This window comes from Sciurus vulgaris (assembly GCF_902686455.1).
Source record: "Sciurus vulgaris genome assembly, chromosome: 7".
Lineage (NCBI taxonomy): Eukaryota > Metazoa > Chordata > Mammalia > Rodentia > Sciuridae > Sciurus > Sciurus vulgaris.
The window spans coordinates 118,872,643-118,895,307 of record NC_136467.1 but is presented as its reverse complement, the minus strand read 5'-3'; the positions used below and the strand labels follow the sequence as shown (position 1 = coordinate 118,895,307).

The 22,665-nt window shown below is 38.2% G+C and overlaps 1 protein-coding gene across 1 annotated transcript; it reads right to left on the bottom strand.

The window, feature by feature from the left end:
- Positions 1 to 1,862: 1,862 nt before the first annotated feature.
- On the bottom strand, positions 1,863 to 21,742 carry GLO1 (glyoxalase I). Its single transcript, XM_079148367.1, has 6 exons — positions 21,560 to 21,742; positions 12,951 to 13,033; positions 9,992 to 10,132; positions 8,576 to 8,643; positions 7,756 to 7,845; positions 1,863 to 3,686 (listed from the first exon to the last, which is right to left on the bottom strand). Exons 1-6 carry the CDS (start codon positions 21,638 to 21,640, stop codon positions 3,601 to 3,603), a joined length of 549 nt encoding a protein of 182 aa, XP_079004493.1. The 5' UTR covers positions 21,641 to 21,742; the 3' UTR covers positions 1,863 to 3,600.
- Positions 21,743 to 22,665: the final 923 nt, after the last annotated feature.

Sequence of the window (22,665 nt, the reverse complement as noted above, 5' to 3'; positions counted from 1 at the left end):
TGGTTGCACTCTCTGGGATATCTGAGCATCTCTGCTTTGTGGATGAGTTGTCAATTGTATCCATACAAACATATTCAATCCAGTTACCTTTGTAATAATAAGTATATAATTTAATGATGTATTATATAAAACATTAAAAATGAACTTAAGGATTCCCCCTCCTTTGCAGTGCTGGGGATCAAATCCAGGGCCCCACCTATGCTAAGCAAGCACTCTACCACTGACCTACACCCCTAGTCCTTAAAACATGTTCACATAAAAAGAAAGTTGAACATTTTACAGAACTCAAAGGCAACTAGCTCATATAAATTGCTGCCAAGTTAGAGGTAAAAATCATACAAATCAGGAGGAAAGCATAAAATGCTTTAAGTTTTCGCTTCACTTTAAAGAAACCAGAATTGGAAATCTGAGATCAGTGTTCTCAATGGGGCGGTACTGACCCCTAGGGGTTATTCTGGAAACTTGGACATTTTTAGTTGGTTTCACTACAGGTTTTTAGTGGATGGGGAACAGGGATTTTAGACATCCAATAAAGGCCTGCACAACTTTGGGATGTCCCACTGATTAGGAAAAAACAACCCTGTTTTTTCCTCTCAAGAAGGTGAAGTACAACTGCCCAGTAAATGTGGGCTTCCTTCCAAAGAGTACTCCACAGAAAGGTGATGGGCAAATAACTGTTGGAGAAACCTGACTAGCTCCACCTCATCATGTAATCCAGGTTAACAACATGAGTGATGTCATGTTGACAGCACATACCATGACATGAGGGCACTTTACCTTTGTGGTCTTCCTCTCAAACACTCGTAATTCTCCCCTACAATTCAGGGTTAAGCCTAATATTCAATATGATGGTTTTAGCACACCAGGCCTTTGGAAGGAAATTAGACCATGAGGGTGGAGCCTTCCTGAATGGGAACAGTGTTCTTTTAAAGCATATAAGAGAAGATTTCTCTTGGCCTTGTGACGACAGAGTCAGAAGTTGCCTGTCTACAAGCCAGGAAAGGGATCCTCACCAGACCCTGGAGCTCTGGTGCCTTAATTTGGCCTTCTCAGCCTCCCCAACAGTGAGAAACAAACTGCTGTTTAAGCCATCCAGTCTGTGTTTTTGTTATAGCAGCCTGAACTAAAACACACCATGAAGAAATTCTAGTCAAAATACTGTGTGGAAGACCACAAATGATTATTCACCCATCAGCTCAAAATTCAAACCACCTGTATTACAAAGGAGTCCCAGCCTCATCCTGCAGGGTTCATGGCTGACTACCCCCCAGTGACCTGATGCCAGAGTACCAGTGTCTCATGACAGGGGAACACTTCTTGTGCTCTGGTTTGCTTTTTCCTGTCAACACTTCTCAGGCAAGTTTATTTGGAAGTGAAATGTTCTAATCCCTAGGAAAGCATGGTCATACGATATTTTTTTCAAAGCATATAGGAATGAATTTAAAAAATAAACAAGAACTGTCTTTGGCAAGATTTTCTTAACAAGTAGACATCTTCTTTTCCTGGAAAAAAGGTCTGAAATTATTGATTTTATGAATCTAATAGGCTTTCCCTTTGATAATTATAGCACTCAACATTGAAACTGGTCTTAAGTTCCTCTGACTCACCTTTTGATATCTGATTATTCTTGTCTCTGTACTTTACCTACCACAATCCCTTTATTCCTTATTTTCTTTCCTCTTCCCGTCCTTCTTTACCTATAGAAACTACCTGGTTAACAGCTTTATACAATTGTGACTATTCCTGGTTCAGAATGACCTTGTAAGCCATCTCAAATCCCTTCAGTACTAAGGGCAGCCTTATACAAGAACTTGATAAAAAGAAGTTTACAAATTAAATGCTCTTATCTAAAATTTTATTTCTGTCTATTAGTACTATTTGTTTAAATTGCTCACACAGAATACATTTCATCTAGAAAAGGAAATGTAAAGTGCTTCTGGCAGTGTAAGAATAATTGGTATGGCCTATCTAAAGGTCTTCCACTACAGTCTACAGAAAATCTAAACTGCAAACTGGATGTTTTTATTCTCTGGGTCATAAGATTTTCAAAATCACTACGATTTTTTGAAATCTATCAAACATCAATCACAGCAGGGAACACCACAGAGCTGATTTCTGATAGCTAAGTTATGCTAGCAGTGAATATAATTTATCACAGATGATTACTGGCAGCATACAGACCTTGGTGTAGGGAAGACTCCTTGGGAGTTAGGCAAGTACCACCCATGCAAGAGTGACTGTGTTCCTAGGGTGGCCTTGTGCTATAGACTTCTACACACTGCCCTCCCTGTGGTACTCAGGCCCAAGAGCCAACAGCACAATGTGCAAACTCATGAAAGGTCTTATAACGAGATACTAGTGCAGGAGGCGTGGTGAGGAATTTTGAGGCATAATTTAAATACTAAAAATAATAATGAGATCTTGAGTACTTGACCTTCAATTCATTAAAGTTGTTTTATATGTGTTATGGTTTAGATATAAGGTGTCCCCCAAAAGCTCATGTATGAGACAATGCAAGAAAGTTTAGAGGTGAAATGGATTGAGCCTTAACCTTTTAATCAGAGCATTAATAATTCACTGATATGGATCACATGTATGGTAACTGTAGGCAGGTAGGATTTGGTTGGAAGAGGTAGGTCACTCGGGACGTGCTTTTGGGGTTTGTACTTTGTCCCTGGTGAGCAGAGCTCTCTCTGCTTCTTGATTGCCATGTCCTGAGCTGCTTTCATCCTCCACACCATTCTGCCATGATGTCCTGCCTCACCTCAGGTCCAGAGCAATGGAGTTGGTCATCTATGGACTGAGCAAATAAAACTTTTCCTCCTTTAAAATTGTTCTGGTCAGGTCTTTTGGCCACAGCAGCCAGAAAGTTAACTGAAACAACATGTTTAGTCTTAATACTAGAAGTATTATGTGATGTACAGTATGTTACAGCTTAGTCTAGTGCATTGGTACCTAGTAAATATTATTCCCTTCCTACTCCCCAATCCCAAATAAATGAGGTTAGTCCTTGAACTTTAAAAGTATTATATAAATAAAAAAGAAATTAGTTTTTCTATTAGTATCCCTGTCAGCATGATTCTGAATTGCTCTCAAGAGTAACTTCTCTTTTGTAAAATAAACACTTTATACTGTTTGAAGTACACATGAAGATTCATTTTTGTTCAGTGTTCTTTACTTTCCATTGTGAAAAGTTATTTCTGAGGAATTGAAACCCCAGAGGATAACTGCCACAAAAAAATGATAAATGTTTCTTTTTCAAAAGATGATGATTCAAAGGCAGACCTGAAGAGAAGTAATATTTAGGAGACAGAAGGCAGCAAATGCAGCTTCTAAAGGGAATTGTTATAATTATTGCCTAAAAAGTAAAGTCATACAGCTACATTCAAGGTCATAAGATAAAGCACTACTTTAAAACTAGAATGATCACTTGGGTGGGAAAAAAACAGATGAGAAAGGAAAGAGAAATGGACTAAATAATTTGAATTTGAACAATGATCCATTGATTCTAGATGCTTCTGGTATCTGAATATCTTGAATCATATTGTGTCCTGTCTTTTCTCCATCTTCACTGACATCTTAAAGGAGCATTCTCACGAACTAAATAGTTGTCAATTTGTTTGGATTCAAAATTTCAATCCAGTAGCCATCAGGATCTTGAATAAATGCCAGACCTTTCATTTTACCTGTAAATTGAAATTTTTCATTACTGGAAAAACCGAAAAAGAAAAAAAAACCCTTATAAATTAAAAATAGTTTTATTAATTCAAATTTTAAATTACATTTTAAAAATACACAATTTTGTTTGTAGTTTTAATTTTTAAAAATTTCTATATTGTATGCTTACTTTGGTAGTACGTATACCAAAAATTGGAATAATACAGAGATTAGTGTGGCCCCTACGCAAGAATGACATGCAAATTTATGAACTGTTACTTATTTTTTAAAAGAAATTCTATGTTGTGCCAGACCACCTGTAATCCCAGCAACTCAAGAGTCTGAGACAGGAAGATCACTAAAGCCGGGCAACTTAGTGAGACCCTGCCACAAAATAAAAAATAAAAAGGGCTATGGATGGAGCTCAGTTGTAGAGCACTCCTGGGTTTAATCCCTAGTAGTGCAGAAAAACAAAATTCATATATTGTCAGTGTCACCAAAATTTATGTTTTTTCATCATGACTAAAATGCTATCTTCTACACATAGCTGGAAACAAGTTCTCCTAAAATAAACCAGAGGACTGCAACATCTGTTAGGTATCAAGTGTTTGCCTCACCTTCATGATACTGTTCATAATATCAATTCAGCAGTCATAAATAATAATAATTTTTTTAAATTTTGAGTCAAAGTCTTGCTAAATTGCTCAGGACCTTGCTAACTTGCTGAGGTTGGCTTTGAACTTGTGATCCTCCTGACTCAGCCTCCCAAGAGGCTGGGATTATAGGTGTGCACCAATACACCCAGCTTAGTAGTCCCAATTTTTTTTTCTTTTGTTTTGTTTTGGTACCTGGGATTGAACCCAGGGATGCCTAATCACTGAGTCACAACCTCAGCCCTTTTTCTGTATTTTATTTAGAGGTAGGGTCTTGTTGAGTTATTTAAGGCCTTGATGAGTTGCTGAGGCTGACTTTGAACTTGTGATCCTACTGTTTCAGCCTCCCAGGTGCTGCTGTGATTACAGGTGTGCATCACTGTGCCTGGCCCCAAATTATTTTAAAGAAGAAAATAGGAAGGTGCTTAAGGGATCAGGTAGCATGTTTTTCCTAATCAACCAAAAATACCTACAGACTTGAGTCACATAAATCCTTTTAAATAGTAGGGTAAGTAACCCAAGTCCTGACAATCAGGTTTTTTTCTCCCAAAAATTCATAAGCAGGATGGAAAGGCTAACAGATCAGAGTTGTTTGCTTATATGTAAAAATGTAACTTGAAATATTTATTTTCAGACCAAGATGCTGAATTGACTTGACTTCTATCTCTGGATGCTTTCAACAAGGCTAACCCAAGAGGATACAAATGGAAAACATTGGGGGGGAAAAAGTAAGAATCTCAGGGGGATGCTTGAGAAGAACAAGTAGGAGCAGAGTGGGGTGACTATTTTAACTTAGTCTCTGGAGGTTAGACCAGAAGGCAGTACATCACAACTGTAGGAGGAAAAACAGAAGGAGTTTTGCTTTTGCTCCCCCCAGTACCAGGGGCATTGGCACTGGCCCTTACACTTACTTGTAGGGGGCCCCAACCATTGGTTCTCAGATGTCCTCAGGATTAAATAAGGACAATACAGAAAGTTTATGCTATCAGGACCTGAGAAAGGGACCAACTCATCTTCCTATCCACTTTTTACATATCCAGGGCTAGGGAATGACAACTTCAGAAGTGTTTTCTACTAACACTACTTTTCCCTTAGGGACAAGGGGGAACAAACTGTTCTGGGGAATATAAAGAGTCTGACTCATTTCTAGGTGCCTTGGAATCCCAGCCCTGGCTTATCCTGCCCATTTTCCTAACACCATTCAGGTTGTTAAGGACAGGTCTTCCTCCATTCACACTACATGGTGGACTGAAACAGCAAACAAGTGCAGGTACGTGTGTGTGGGAAGCTTAGAAGACAAAATAACAGATTTGAAGAACATAACCATTGAATGAATATATATATATATATTCACACACATACACACATATATATGTATATATAGGCATGCGCCACCATGCCCAGCTATAATATACACAAATACACACACACACACACACACACACACACACACACACACATAAAATGATGGATAACAATGAGGCATGATGGTGCATGCCTATAATCCCAGCAGCTTGGGAGCTGAGGTAGGAAGATTCCAAGTTCAAAGCCAGCCTCAGCAATTTAGTGAGGCCCTAAGCAACTCAGCAAAACGCTCTCTCTAAATAAAATACAACAAAGGGCTGAGGATGTGGTTCAGTGGTTAAGTGCTCCTGGGTTCAATTCCAAGTACAAAAAAAAAAAAAGGATTATAGATTCAAAAACAAGATGAAATATTAGGACAAAATGGACCAAAAATTAAAACATCTAAATTGATGGACAATATGAAATAATATTACCAATATGAAACAAGAATGAGAAAATATTAAAGGAACCAAGCAAAAATAAGAGATAAAAAAAAAATGATAGATTAAGAACACAATAGCTGAGTAAAAATAAATAAAATAAAGGTATTGTGTCCATCTACAACTAAAATACACACACACACACACACACACACACACACATAAAGGGACAGAAAAATTCAAAAGATGCTACAAGAGATATACGCAGAAAAGATTTTCAAAATAACTTACTGTATTTAATGCTATCTTTAAAAATGCCACAACCAAAGGAAAAAAAATATGAATCAAAAATATCCCAGTCTATGTAATAGTGATATGACGGGGGTCAAGGGGAATAAGCTATTTTCTTAGTAGGGAAGAGATTTGGATGTTAAATATTTTAATTTAAAAAAAGGGTTAAAATAAAATAATGAAAAGTTTCAACTTAAAATTAAGTAATAAATTATGATAGCAAAAGCAGATCCAAGTAAAATAATCAAAATACATGTAAATTCAACAAAACCCAGATATATACTATTTTAAGACATACCTAAAATATAAGTACATACAAAGGTTATAAAGTAATAAAAAAGGAATACTAGGCAATTATTAACTAAAGAGATCTGGTACAGTTATGTTAATATCATATAAAACAGACTTAAATGAACTTATTGTTGTTTTGGGGAGGTTCTTTTGGTACTGAGGATTGAACCCAGGGGCACTTAACCACTGAGCCACATCCCTAGTCCTCTTTAAAAAAAATTTTTTTAGTTGTAAATTTTTAGTTGTAGATGGACACAATACCTTTATTTTATTTATCTTTATGTGGTGCTGAGGATTGAATCCAGTGCCTCATGTGTGCTAGGAAAGGGCTCTACCACTGAACTACAATACCAGCCCTCCCTAGCCCTTTTTTTAAAAAAAAATATTTTACTTGGAGACAGGATCTCACCGAGTTGCTTAGGGCCTCGCTGAGTTGCTGAGGCTGGCTTTGAACTCGAAATCCTCATGTCTCAGCCTCCTGAGCCACTGGGATTACAGGTGTGCGCCACTGTGCCCAGCTCAAACTTATTTTTGAATGACCAGTTAAACCCTGAGATAGTGAAAGGTGGTGGCCAAAGAGAGATTGTGATAGGGTTATAGAGTGGGAAAAGGAGCCTAGGGTTTTTTGGTTTTATTTTTTAGTTGTAGATGGACACAATACCTTTATTTTATTCACGTATTTTTATGTGGTGCTAAGGATTGAAACCAGCGCTGCACGCATGCTAAGCAAGCGCTCAGTCACTGAGCTACAACCCCAGGCCCCTAGCCTAGGTTTTTTTTTCAGTTGTTGATGGACCTTTAAGTTATTCATTTATTTATATGTGGTGCTGAGAACTGAACCCAGAGCCTCACACATGCTAGGCAAGGGCTCTACCACTGAGCCACAACCCCAGCCCATAGCCTAGGTTTTTGATGGCTTTCAGATCCTGTGTCTAGTCCCTTGTGAAGCCACCCTGTCTTTCAGTTCCCTAAGATACCCAGGCATTTTTCTAATAATTTTTCTTCTTGCTTTAAGCTGGCTGATGTCAACTTCTATCACCTGTAGCCAAAAGGATTTTACTGTAACAGTGCCCTCTGTGCATGCTTATAAATATTATTTAATTAAAGAAGGCCAAGAACACAATAAGTACTAGACTCACCATCATCAGGTTTCTTCACAAATTTGACTCCCAGTTCTTCAAATCTTTTACAAGCTCCATATACATCAGGAACAGCAATTCCAATGTGACCTTAGTTGACCCCCACCACCACCAAAAAAAGAAAAAAGAAGAATACAGAGAGAAGGAAGAAATAATTACACCAGGATCTCCAAGTGCCACAGTGGCTTCTGAAACTTGTGTATTTCAAAACATAACATTTGAAAGCAAACTGAGTAAACTAGGTTCAAAGTCTCATATATTAAAGAACAAATATAGACCAATTACCTGGGTATAATAGAATAATTAGTTGCTATAAATGATACGTTATTTAAAATAAACCAATACTACCTCACATATAGTTCTGTTAAGAATAATCTATACAAAAAAGAATAATCTAAATTCTGAAAAAAAAAAAAAACAAAAAAAACAAAAAAAAAAACAAATGCTCCATAGGTATGTTATTGACATTAACTATATAGCAGTCAACTGAAGTCTATAATCCTGTGATCTTGAATTGACAAATTTTAAATCAAGACAGAAATGTACACTAAAAGAAATTGAGATTCTAATTACCATAGTTCTTTTTTAATTAAAAAGTCAACAGAAAATAGAATATGGAGACTTAAAAGTAAAACCATTGTGAGAGATTATATTTACTGAGAAATTATATAATTCCTAAATAAGACTTGTGGAAATAAAATATACCTCTAATAAACTGATTTTACTTGTTAATTAGGCCATTGATGTTTTAGGTTTGCTATAATTTTAAGTATGGATGTCATTTAAAATAAACATGTTACATATAAACAGGCAAACATACCAAATCCCCGAGGGTCTGAATTGCCATTGTGGTAACTCTGAGTCTCATCATTTTCAGTACCCCAATTGCTACAAAAGAAGGGAAAATATAATTTATAATTCTGTTCTGTAGAATAGATATTCTCTCTCTCTCTCTTGTGTGTGTGTGTGTGTGCGTCCTTTTTTTTTTTTTTTGGCATGGGAGATTGAACCCAGGGGTGCTTAACCACTGAGCAACATCCCCAGCCCTTTTTATGTTTTATTCTGAGACAGGTCTTGCTAAGTTGCTGAGGCTGGTCTTGAACTTGCAGTCCTCCAGCCTTGGCTTCTCAAGTCACTGGGATTACAGATGTGCATCACTGCACCCAGCTACAGAACTGATACCTGAGAAGAAATCTGTCTTGGAACTCTTACTACGCTACTCTACATACTTGGCCTAACCCTTGCTACTACAAATATCACACTTTTAACTGCAGAAAGAGCAATCAGCAAAGTATGATTTCATGATTTTAACTAGATTAAGGAGATGGCAAAATCGGCATCTGAATAAAAACAATAACAATAATAACAGCAACTATTATTTATTATCTGCAGTACTTTATATTTCATTTAACCCTTGAAACAGCTCCATGGCCCAGACTTGAATAGTTCCTTTTTTTGAATGAGACTATCACTTTAGGGAATTTTTCAGGGTCATACAATTCGTGTACATGTCTAGGTCTGTCTGATTCAAAAACTTTGTTTTAGATCAAAGGACTAAATCACACATCTTAAAACAAATGCTCTTTAGGTAGTTGTTAAAAAGTACAGAAAAACTAAGTTAAAAACATAAAAAGAAAAAAGGGAGAATACTTCTTCTGACATTTTCAAATGTTCAAATTGTAAAAATGCCTCCCCAACCCTTTTTATTAAATTTTATGCTGAGACAGGGTCTTGCTATGTTGCTTAGGGCCTCACTAGGTTGGTGAGGTTGTGCTTAAACCTATGATCCTCCTGCCTCAGCCTCCTCCGTTGCTGGGATTACTGGCGTGTGCCACAATGCCTGGCAAGATATCTTAAAATTTTAATATTAATTATTACAAAATGGTTTGATAACTTTTTAAGGGAACATATTAAATAACATTTCTGGATCAAAAATGCAGCAAAATTACAAAAGAAAAAAATTTTGAATGTTGGAAGATTTTATTTATAGTCTCTAAACATTAGTTAACTACAGTTTGGCAAATGTCTTATTATTTCACAGTCTTAAATTCTCTAAAAGACATTTGCCCTATCTATACCACAATACAAAGACCAGAAGATCCATGTAAAAACACTCAAACATGTTGTTACAAATTGAATTAAACTGGTAAATAAGCAACAACAACAACAACAAAAAGTAGCAAAAGAAAAAAGCCTTAAGAAAATCTGGAATATATAAAAAGAAAAATATACTCACTGTGTCAGTTCAAGTGTTGCTTTTCTGGAGAATACCCATGCTAATTTTTCATTTTTATCTTTAGGGAAGTCATTTTTATCCTCATAAGCCAAGAAATAGAGTGAAAAATTCATAGTAGGAAAATCTAATTTTTGAATTAACCTGAAATTTAAAAAACAAGACTAATTAATGAAGGAAAGGTTGATTCATACTAAAATCAACACAACCCAATATTCAAGTTCTATAAATAAGAACTATGTATATAGGAAAGCTATTTGAATGGAAAAAGCAAGGGGAAAAAAAATCAGCGAAAAAAATCTCATTTAAAAACACCTGGACTGGGGATATAGCTCAGCTGGTAGACTGCCTGCCTCGCAAGCATAAGACCCTGGGTTCAATCCCCAGCACTGCAAAAACAAAAAAAAACAAAACAAAAACAAAACAAAAAAACAAAAACAAAAACAAAAACAAAACACCTAATTGGGGCTGGTGATGGAGCTCAGTGGTAGAGTGCTTGCCTGGCATGTGCAAGTCCCTGGGCTCTATCCCCAGCACTACAAAAATAAAACCAACAAGAAGAATGACAACATTACCCTTTGTTTGGTCTGTAAATAACTGGGAAATATGAAAATAAAAGGAAACTTTTATAATTCATTAATTCTTCAATTTAATGCAATTTAACTGGAATTATAGTACTTGTTTGTAAATGGAGAAAATTTTCTTTTTAGTGAATGATATAATGCATTACTTTATTCTTTCAGATATGTGCTATAGATATTTAAGTATATATACTTATTGAGCTCTTACTATGCCAACATTTCTAGGAAAGAAAATTGAGGATAGGTGGTATGAGAGAAGGAAAAAGGACAGATTACTACCACAGAAGATATGAACATTAACGATAAAGCAGCTAATAGTAGTAGCAAATATTGCAGGAGCGTGAAACAGGAGTAAGCCTGAGAAAAGGTGCGAGAATATAGCAAGGTTCGGTGAGAGCAGTCTGAACAGCGTAGAGCAGAAGCTGGATCTCACTGGGCCTGGGAGAGACCGGGCGGTGGGCAAATAAAACAGCAGCAAGTATGGTCTCTCCAAGTAGGTGGTGGGTGGCAACGCTAGGGTGGGCAAGAAAGTAGGGCAACAATCCTTCTAGAAGGCTTAAGCTTGTTTGTGGGATGAAAGGAAAGAGTGGGAAAGGAGACACCTGATAGGAGAGAAAGAGTGAATTCTGAGGTTTTAAAAAAGACAACTGAAGTTACAGCTTATAAAATGAGTTTAAAGAATGTAGGATTATTTGTAAGGAGCAGAGTAGAATGAAAATGTCCAGAATGCCATTTTCTTTCAATTATTGAGGGTTAAATGCTCAAAGATGACCTGGTTCATAATCAAAAAGTGCAGATGGTTGAAGCACATCAAAAGGGAAGTTGCTAGAGTTTTGCTCCAAATCTTTCACTTAATTATCACTGCTGTGCATATGCTTTGGTCCGCTCAGATCCACTACAGACTTATTATAAGTAAGATTTACTCCAATATGCTTATAATAAAGTATCAAATACCTCAAACAGTCCAATCATGAAAAACTCTCTCTGCATCTCCTGAAACCAAGGGCAGGAGCCTTACCCACAATTGAAACCAATGAAATTGCTGCAACTTGTTTTTCCCAGAGGAGGATCTTCTAGGTCATTGTCAAGTTGCATCCTATTAGGGAGCTCTTTAAAAACAAGGTCAACATGGAGTCAATTGGACATAGACTCAAATTCTACATCTGCCATGTGCCAAGTGTGGGATTTGAGACCAACAACTTATTTCTTTAAGCTTTGGATTCTTCACCTGCAAAAACAGGATTTAAGTTGCTCAAAGGCCTATTGTGAAGACTAAAGGAAATAATGGGAGAAATCCTGGCAAAAAGCAAGCATCCAAGAAATCTGTGTTCATTCTGCTCTTTAAATGTGCCATAAATATATGCAAAACTACTTTTTTTTTTTTTTTTTTGAAAGAATCAAAGAAACAATAATACCAGTTATCTTTAGGGAGGACTGGGGGAAGGAATCTATCATTTTTCATTTTGTATTTTTCTGAACTGGTCGAATTTTCTAAATGGACCTACTATATTACTTGAATTATTCTCTCAATATCAGTGGAGAGCATCTAGGCAGTAAATTAAAGATCATTTATTTTATTCTTTTAAAAAATTTTTTTAAGTTGTGGATGGACAGAATACCTTTATTTTGTTTATTTACTTTTATGTGGTTCTGAGGATTGAACCCAGTTCCTCACATGTTCTAGGCAAGCACTCTACTACTGAGCCACAACCCCAGCCCTAATTTTATTCTTTATGTATCTATATTATTAAAAACAGGATATAGCTCAGTTGGTAGAGTGCTTGCCTTGCAAGCAGAAGGCCCTGGGTTCAATCCCCAGCACTGCAAAAAAACAAAACAAAACAAAAAAAAACTCATGTTACTTAAGAAAAAAAAAATCAATTATACCACAATGAAGCTGGGGGGCGGGGCGGTAAACGAGTAGGAGTAATGCTTTAAGGATTATAAGAGCCGTGGTTTTTACTTGTTCAGTAAAACAGAAAGGTGCAGCTCATAAAATTGGTTGAGGGTCAATTTTAAGTAAAACTATTGGTTTTTATGAGTAAAATGTCCTCATATTTATGTTTTTAGAAGTAAACAGCAGGCTAAAAGTGGTCAGAATATCAAAAGGGGTCTGAATATATTAAGGATTTAGCAGGCAGCTCTCAGAGAAAAGAATTTGGAGAAAATCCAAGTATTTGTGCCTTTTGTTGCCATTGAGTCTGGCTGGAATAAGAGAGGAAAGTTAATCTAAACCCTATCTACTCAGCCCTACTTATAGAATCCTTGCCTAAAAAACTTTTGTCACTTTTGAAACAAACTACAATTTTTAAATGGGCCTGAAAGCATTCCCTATATTTGCAAAGCTACGCATTTAAGGTTCCAATGAATGGTCTTCTTACGTCATTCCAAGGACTCTAGTATAAAAATCCAGTGACTTCTTAGGATCCTTAATTCGCAGCATGGTCTGCTGCAACAGAAAATCCTAAGGAAAAACAGAATATATTAAAAACCTTTAATTGTTATCACTTATTACCAACATCGTGTTCTCTACAATAAGATACAAATAGTACACTATTTTTTTTATCCCCAGCCCAAACAGTACACTATTGTAACACAGTGTTAAAAAAAAGAAAGAAAAAGAAAAGAACACTTTTGTCCCTTCAGCCTACTATGAAAATCACCTGGAACAGTTCCTATCACCCACAAGCTCCTGTGGCTCTGCCCAGCAGTGCTTTCTTGTTGTGGGTCCCAGTGTGGCAGCCTTGAAGTGCCAGGAAGTTTATATCTTAAGGATTACCCTCAACCAATGGTATATAAAATATCTGGCTTTCCTGCTCCTTGGTGGAACAATTCTGAGGCATGCTCTACATGGTCTCTCAGAGGCTCCAGCAGGATGGAATCCCTGGTGCCCTCAATGATCACAAGCAAACACCTATTGTAGGCCACCCTTCCCCAATCCACAGAGCTTTCTGTAACCCTCTCCCAAAGAATCTACTTGCAATCCTTATTCCAGGCTGCCTTTGGACAAACTGAACTAAGACTTTGTTTGATGTTATAAATAAAGAATCCAACTGCTATAATATTTGTGAGTGAATGCAGAGAACTGTCTTTCCTGAACCATTTACTGGTAACCATGTAAATTAGCAAGAAGTCACATGATCTTAGACTCCAAAATAACTAAAAGGTAAAATGTGATGGGCTGACAGATCTGGCCTCCATGAGAATGTCATAGGCCAGACTCTAAGGGAAATGACTAAACAGACTCCATTTTGCTCTGAGACTCCATGTTATGTAGGAAATAAGCTTCTCCCATGGGAACACCTGCCTCTGTGCCCATCATCAGTTACTTAGAGTGACATGTTTAACAATACAGAATGATAATTCCTATGTAAAGAAAAATTGCTCTCTTTTGATTCCTATTGCTCCTAAACAATGTACCATGTGAACAGTAATTGTGTGGATGTTAGTAACCATTCTTCAGTTTGTACCTAAGTAAGGGTCATTTTGACCCGCTTCCCCGTCTGTCGATGATCTCATGATGTTAATCATAGCAACAGACACTTATGATTAATGTAATTTTTGGTATAAGAACCCCTACAACCCTGTGGTCGGGGCTGTTCTCCCAACAGCCATTTTTTGGGGCATTGTGTGAGACAGTCAGCTGGCCGGCTTAATAAAGACTCTCAAATTTGGACTTCTCAGTGATGATTGGTCTGTTATTAAGTTGTGCCCCATAACATAAAAAGTTACTGTCTCTAACTCCTTTGTGAAACCCTGTAAATTCCACATCAGGAAATAGAAGGCTCGACTGATAAAATGATGGAGTACATAAACTGATGGAATTAAGATCATTATTAGCATTAACAGTAACAGTTGGTTTAGGGGTTGACTCTGTCAGATCTAAGAACTCTGAGGATCACTATCTACAAGTATTAGTATCCCAGTTTTATAGATGGGAGGCTGATTGCAAATGATTAATCACCCCAGCTTTCTGACTTTAAGTTCAGTCTCTTTACCATAGGTACCTTCCAGCCCATGTGTCAGTCTTCCCCAGCAGTTTTATTCTGCTGTACACATGGATGTGACAAAACAGGTCCAAAAACTCTCACCACTCCCTTTGCAGTCACTGTCATCTCTCTCCTGTGACTCACACCATATAAAATGTAAATGTAGGGGCTGGGGCTAAAGCTCAGTGGCCGAGCACTTGCCTTAGCATGTGCGAGGCACTGGGTTAGATCCTTAGTACCACATAAAAATAAATAAAATCAAGGTATGCTGTCCATCTACAACTACAAACATTAAAAAAAAAAAAAAAAGTACTTTATTTACTCAATATCATTGGAAAATCATGCTAAGTGAAATAAGTCAATCCCAAAAACCAAAGGCCAAATGTTTTCTCTGATTAGAGGATGCTGATCCATAGTTGGGGGTGGGTAGGAAAGAATGAAGGAACTTTGGATTATACAGAGGGAAGTGAGAGGAGGGTGGGGTGGTGGGGATGGGAAGGACAGACAGATTGAGACAAACATTATTACCTTATATACATGTATGAAAATAATTTTTTTAAAAAATATTTATCACTGTTAAAAATTTTTAAAAATATCAAGAATACGAGAAACAACAGGTGTTGGCGAGGATGTAGGGAGAAAGGTACACTCATACACTGCTGGTGGGGATGCAAATTAGTGCAGCCACTCTGGAAAGCAGTGTGGAGATTCCTTAGAAAACTTGGAATGGACCCTCCATTTGACCCAGCTATCCCACTCCTTGGCCTATACCCAAAGGACTTAAAATCTGCATACTACAGAGATACAGCCACATCAATGTTCATAGCTGCTCAATTCACAATAGCCAGACTGTGGAACCAACCTAGATGCCCTTCAATTGATAAGTGGATAAAGAATCTGTGGTATATATATACAATGGAATATTACTCAGCCATAAAGAATGATAAAATTATGGCATTTGCAGGCAAATGGATGAAATTGGAGAATATCATGCTAAGTGAGATAAGCCAATCTCAAAAAGCCAAAGGACGAATGATATCACTAATAAGTGGAGGATGACACATAATGGGGGGAGGGAAGGGTTAGTGTTAGGGTTAGAGTTAGGGTTAGGGAGGGGGGCAAGTATGGAGGAAGGAACTACTGTATAGAGGGAAAAGAGGGGTGGGAGGGGTGGGGGGAAGGGAAAAAATAACAGAATGAATCAAACAACATTACTCTATGTAAATTTATGATTACACAAATGGTATGCCTTTACGCCATGTACAAACAGAGAAACAACATGTATCCCATTTGTTTACAATAAAAAAAAAAAAATTTTTTTAAATAAAGTAAAAAAAAGAAAAAATACAAATGTACTTTATTTATTCAATATCATTTGGGCAATTATATTTCTGTATTTGCTAAATTCAAAAAACCAAACTGTATTCTTTTTTTTCTAGTTGTCGATGGACCTTTATTTAATTAATTTATTTATATGCAGTACTGAGAATCGAACCCAGTGCCTAACACATGCTAAGTAAGTGCTCCACCACTGAGTCACAACCCTAGCCCAACAAACAGTATTCTTGTAAGAATTAAAATTCTCACTTAAGACAAAACTAGCTTGAAAAGTACTACATCTTATTAAAACCAACCTTAAATAAATATAATAATTAAATTCTTTATTCATAGCTTATAATCACATATAAGTCAGTTGGCTCTGAGCTTCCATGTTTCTAGAATATTTGGGTTGCTTTTCTCAGTCAGGAACTACCCTCCTAGAGACCTCAGGTTTAGTGTGCAACTGGGAAAGAGAAAAGCAGCTCCCAATATCTGGGCTCTGGTTCCCTCCTATTGAACATAGTCACAAAAACACTTACAAAGCCACTCTGTGACTGCAATGAAGAGACCAAATTTAGAATTTAAAAAAATTTTTATAAAGTAGCAAGACCAGTTCCACATCATATGCTTATCTAAGCACAGATTAAAACAAGGTACTGAGAACACCAGAAAAACATCTTCCTCACCCAGCTAATGTGAGTGACTTCTGCTTCCCTGTCAATTACATGTTTGCTTGGGGAGGCCAACTCCAGAAAAAATTTATGTGTGCTCTTTCAGGCCAGACCAAAGGCGAATTCAAAGGCTCTATTTGGCAGGCCTCCTAGAGGCAAGCTGTAGACTTGGTGCTTGGCCAGTGCACTGCGGTCTCTGGAGGGAGTTGCAGGCAAGGACTCAATTCTAAAGAGGTCCCTGATTATTCTATCAAACACTAACTTAGGTGCTGCTGTAAAGGGCTTTGCAGGTAGAATTAAGGTTATTAATCAGTTGGCTTTAAAATAGGGAGATTGGCCAAGATTATCCAGATGGGTTAAAAGTAATCAATCACATGAGACCTTAAAAGCAGAAGAGAAAGGCAGAACAGTGAGAGACACAGGAAAAGGCAGCAGAAGAGAGGAGGGGCAGCAGGGGAGGTTAGAGATGCCAAGATGAGGAGCTAACCTGCAGGTGCTGGTGTGAGAAGCAGGAGTACAGACAGAAGGAATTACAGGCAGATCTCCTACACCCCCACCCCCACAACTGATAACCAGCAAGGAGACCAAGACCTTGCCCTGAAGTTGAAAGGAATTGAACCCAGGGAATAATCGGAGTTTGGAAGCAGATTCTTTTGAGCCTGTAATAGGGAATGCAGTCCTGTCAATACCTCCCATTTTCACCAGTGTGACCCATGCCAGACTTCTAACCTAAAGAACGTTGAGATAAAATAGTTCTCACCAAGCTGCATCCAATATTATTGGTCATTTCTTTAGTATCATGAGGCCTTTCATTCCTCACGCAAAGGAAAGGGAAAAAAATACACAAGTATGAAAGGAATTATTTTTGAAAAGCAATATGGTTCAAATGCTGGCTTTACAACTCTAATCTTGAGTAAATCAATACTTTCCTTGAACCTGTTTCCACATCCTTAGAATGAGGATGATTACAGTTTCTAGCTGCTATGCTTGAGCTGAAATGTAAAGGGAATAATGCATGAAAGTGCTTAGCATAACTCTGGGCCCAGAGCAAGCTACTCTGCTTATTATCTGTCTTGCTGCAGATGTTGTTATTATTATAAGACAAACACCCAGAGTTTCCATTACTGACTATTGTTTTTGATTCCCCAATTCTGTACTCTCCAGCCCATACCTCTAACCTCAGCTCTAAACTTACATCTCCTGCACCTACTCATCATTTCCACTTGTTTGAACATCAAATTCATTATAGCCCAAACAACACTTCTTCCTATATTGCCAAGAGTCAACGCTTCAACTACCCCTTGTTAGCTCAAGTCAGACCCTTGAATTCTCCTTGATTCCTCCCTCAACATTCCTTCCCCAAACCAAGCACTCTGTTTACCTGCCTGTTAAACCTCTCCTGGAATCTTTCTCCTCCTAGTCTCCCTAATGACCACTAGATTGTTTAGGTCCTTACTACTTCTTGCCTGAAAAATCATCTCTCTGCTTTTTGCAGGCTTATCTAAATGCAATTCAGAGGGATCCTTCTATAATGAAAACCCATTTCTGGGTTAAAAATTCAATCCTTCAGGCTGGGGACCTAGCTCAGTGGTAGAGTACTTGCCTAGCATGTGTGAAATCGTGTGTTCAATCCCCAATCTTTTGGTGGTTTCTCAACCCTTTGGGGGAAAAGCAAACATATATGGTTGCTGTATACTTCTTTAACATCATCTTTTATCTCAAGCATTTACTACTTCATACCTTACCACTTAAAAAATGTGTGTACCCCCAACAAATGTGTATTTATTTTAATTATGTACATGTCCAATATACCAACATGAATATACCACTATGACACTGGACTGGGGGTGTGGCTAAGTGTCAGAGCAGATGCTTAGCACATATAAGATCCTAAAAACAAAAAAATATATAGTATAGAAATAAATATAATAAAGATATGAATATATGTATAATGTAAATATATATTACATACACACAATTTATTTACCAAGTAGAAATCTTTAAGGTGAGAAAACAAGTAAACATATTGAGTTCTCAAATTTTCTTTGAGCATCCCAATGATTATTTTGTGTATTTCAACTCCCACTACCTAAAATGTCAGTCTAAGCCTCAGTTCATTGATGTCACTGTGTCTTTATATATACTATGAGTATGCCTAGAAAAATCAGCCATCTATAGGGTCATTGTCCACCTTTCTTCCTCCTTTTCATTCCCCTGCATTCAACTCTACCTGGTTACCTCCTCCTTATTTAACAAAACTCAGCTTAAGTGGACATCATTCCATACCATTCAGATGGGACAGGGGCTCCACATTAAATTTAAAAAAAAAAATCTATCTATCTATCTATCTATCTATCTATCTATCTATATATATATATATATAGAGAGAGAGAGAGACAGTCCTATATGTGTGAGATATAGCTATACAGAATGATATGTTGACATTGGTAGTGTAACTTAAAATAATGACAACATTGAGGACATTGTCTATTCTATCAAAGAACTGATAGAAATAATAAAAAGAATGGTTGTTAGGGATTGCCAGTCGAGAGGAGGAATATTCAGCCTGTTGAAAAATGTCAGCCAAGTAAGACCACCCAAGATGTGGTACAGCTGTGTAGTCTTTGATGTGACTTCATGATGAAGATGCCACAAATGTTCAATAAACAAGTTGTCTTTCTGCTCTTGTCTCTCTCTCCTTCTCAAACCTGTATCACTTATTTCACCTTCTGGAAGAGCTTAAATGGCCTCATCAAATCCAGACTTGGAATCTTCCAATCTACCCTACAGAATGCTTCAAAGTCCTGGATCATTCTCCCTACCTATATGAAATTGTTCTTAGATGTGACATTCAAGGTTCTCTTTATGATCTATCTCCAACCTACCATCCTGGCCTTCTCTACCACTGCCTGCATAACCTGAATTTCAACAAAAAACATTTAATCTTCTCTCCAGTGCAAGCTCAGTATTGCATCCGCCATTTTACTACCACATTCTTGCCAAAATGCTCCCTTCCCCTAGAAGGCCCTCCCAGGTCCATCTTTTTTTAGAGTTGGTATATGTTCAGTAAAGGGAGGAGACCTCACCTTGCTTATCCTCCTAGTCCCCACAAAATGCATTTATAAAGGTTTTTCTGTCCCCTCCTTCATGGCAAATTCCAAAATTACTGCTTGAGTCAGTATTCCAGAAGCAGATAGGGCAGAGGTTGGGAATGTGGGCTCTTTACTGGGCAAGTCATTCAACACTTTTGTCTAAATCTCCTTATCTGTAAAATGAGATAATTATGCCTTCCTATAAGGGTTGTTATGAGGACTAAATTAAGTAATGTACTTAAGACACCAACTCAGGGCCTCACACACTTAATTTATACAATTAGCATCAGTATTATATATTCCATTTTATGTTATATGGTACTTCAAAGGTCAAAAGTTACTGATCTCAAAAAAATGATTACTCCAAATCATCAAGAGAAAATTAGCTAAAAGGAATGTAAATTAAAAGGCAAAGGGGCTGGGGATATGGCTCGGTTGGTAGAGTGCTTGCCTAGCATGCACAAGGCAGTGGGTTCAGTTCCCAGAACCAAAAAAAAAAAAAAAAGGACGCAAGGGGGCTGGGGTTGTTGCTCAGTGGTGGAGCGCTTGCCTAGCACGTGTGAGGCACAGGGTTTGATTCTCAGCACCACATTAAAAAAAAATAAAGATATTGTCCATTTACAGCTAAAATACTTCTTAAAAGATGCAAGGAAGCATATGTAATATATTTATAAAGTTTCCCCAGAATTTACTATTTTATTTATTTGTTTATTTACTTCTTTTTGCCAAGGATTGAACACAAGTCCTCATGCATGCTAAGAATGCTCTCTACCACTGAGCAGCACCTGGAATCTTTTCTTGTTTGAAATAGCCCAGTAATAAACTGTCCCTGGAATCTTTTTGTTGATGTGTGTTTATTTGAAATAGCCTAGTACATAAAGTGCTCAGTTTTCTGAGAATGACTCAATTTATATTATAAAATAACTAGGTATTAATATTAAGGGATACAAAAGTGAGAGGGGTGTGAGAGGGTATGTGTGTGTGTGTATACATATATATATATGTATATGTGTATGTGTGTATGCATACACACACACACACACACACACACACTTTTTTTCCCTTTCCCCTTAATTTTGCAGTGATTAACACTTTTTTCTAAGTGGGGACCAGGAGTTAGTTAAAGGTTAATTAGAGGTATGTTAATTAAGATATGTGTCCTGAAGGCAAAGGACAAGTAGAGACCAAAGTCATTGGCAATCTATGGGCCCCTCTTAGAAGTCTGCATAATGCCCATACTCAATCTACAAGGAATTTATAAGTGATGCAATTAAATGAACAAACAGGTATTTAATGACACTGATGACCACAAGAATAAATTTCCCAAGCAGATGATGTGTCTAATCTTGACAGTGCAGGAGGTACCACACCTGAGTGAGTTACACTGACTCAGTACAGATACGTGAAGTAAGTGAAAGCCTAAATTTGCAACAGGCCATTTTTCTTACTGGGTCACAATTGTAACACGAGAGTGAAGCTGGAGTTGGGGACGACTACGGAAAATGATTGCAACCAGGTCCCAGCATAGACAGACCTTTGAACCTGTGTCTAGGAATTTGAAACTGCTCCTTTATCGGCCATGGCAACTGATTCCGGGAACACGCACATCCATGGACAAGGAACCTTGACCCTCGTTGGACTTGGCTTCCAGAAACCGTCCCAAAATAAACAAATTAATGCAAGCAGGGTAGTAGGTTTTTGAAACAATCTAAAGTAAAGGATCCCCTCCATTCTTAGCCGATCTCACGGTCCCCGGGATTGGACTCTATTATCCCTCTTCCCAACCCACGCCCCGTCCGCCTGGGCCGGCGGACCTGCAGCAGCGGCCGAATGGGCTCGAATCCCATCCGCCGAGTCGGGCCGGGTTGCAGGATCCGCTCCCCTAGGGCCCGGACTCTCGAGAACTCCCTGTGCCCACCTTGGTGCTAGGGTCCGGGTCAGAGCAGCAACTGAGGGCGACCTCGTCAGTGAGGCCGGACGCGGGCTGAGGTTCTGCCATGGCTGCGCCGCACTAACACCGAGGACTGAACCCAGGAATAGAGGGCCACCAACACCCACTACCAAACCCCTACGCTGACTTCGCTGGAGACAGCGCGACGGCGCCGCTGGGAGGAGGCCGCTGACTTCAGCCAATCGCCGGCGGAGAGCTGTGGCCTCTCTTCTGATTGGGTCTCTGTGAGTCAGCGCCTCCGACCACAGGCATCTGTGCCTCGAGACTACAATTCCCAGGGTGCAGTGCGCGTAAAGGAGGCCCGCTCTTACGGCGGGCGCGGGGCGGAAAGAAAAGAGGATGAGAAAAAAACCTGATGCTGGGAAGCGAGGGTTCTGTTACCGAACGACCTAATTTTGTTTCTTTTAACAATGAAAGTTCGGCAACCATCTGTATCTCCCGGCGGCAGCTTTGCAGGAAATCAGGATCTGATATAAAGTGAGAATTGGGAGTTACTCTTTTTAAATTGTAAAGATCCGAAGTTTATTTTTCTCAGTTGAAGCAGACCAGGAAAAGTAAAACAACTCTGGCTGAGTGAAACACCCATGTTCAAGTTTTGGTCACTGTCTTTTAGTTCTAGAAGCTTGTAACAACTATAGATCCTCCCTGAGCCTCCTCAAAAGCTGTGGGCTTTTAAATAGGGGATACAAACGCCGAAATCCACAGGTGCCTACCAGGAATCGATTCACATCCAAGTGGTAGCTCTGAGAGAGCAGTTTCACAGATTTGTTGGTACCAGCTCCCAAGTCAGGATTTCTTCATTCCTGTGGATAGTAAGCTGAACGACAGGTAACTTGGCCTAGGGAAAAAAAAAAAAAAAAAAAAAGAATGTTAATCTTGCTTCCCCAGAGGCTAGGGAGGGTGAGAGCGAGAAGAAAAGGTGGTGGTGGTGGTGAGTCAGTTTTAAAATAAGCCGCCCATGGTTGAGTAGCAAGATTTATACTTAAAGCATAAATTTAACTCCTGTTATATCCAGATAGGATTTGGTGAGAATTAGATAAGATACAAGTCATGATTTGACTCTGTGGGACCCT

Excerpts from the sequence above, each read along its gene's own strand:
- GLO1 (XM_079148367.1), bottom strand. The coding sequence starts at position 21,640 with ATGGCAGAACCTCAGCCCGCGTCCGGCCTCACTGACGAGGTCGCCCTC. Across the intron at positions 13,034-21,559 it reads ACCCGGACCCTAGCACCAAG|GATTTTCTGTTGCAGCAGAC; the intron begins GTGGGCACAGGG and ends GTTTTTCCTTAG. Across the intron at positions 3,687-7,755 it reads TGTGAAGAAACCTGATGATG|GTAAAATGAAAGGTCTGGCA; the intron begins GTGAGTCTAGTA and ends TTCAATTTACAG.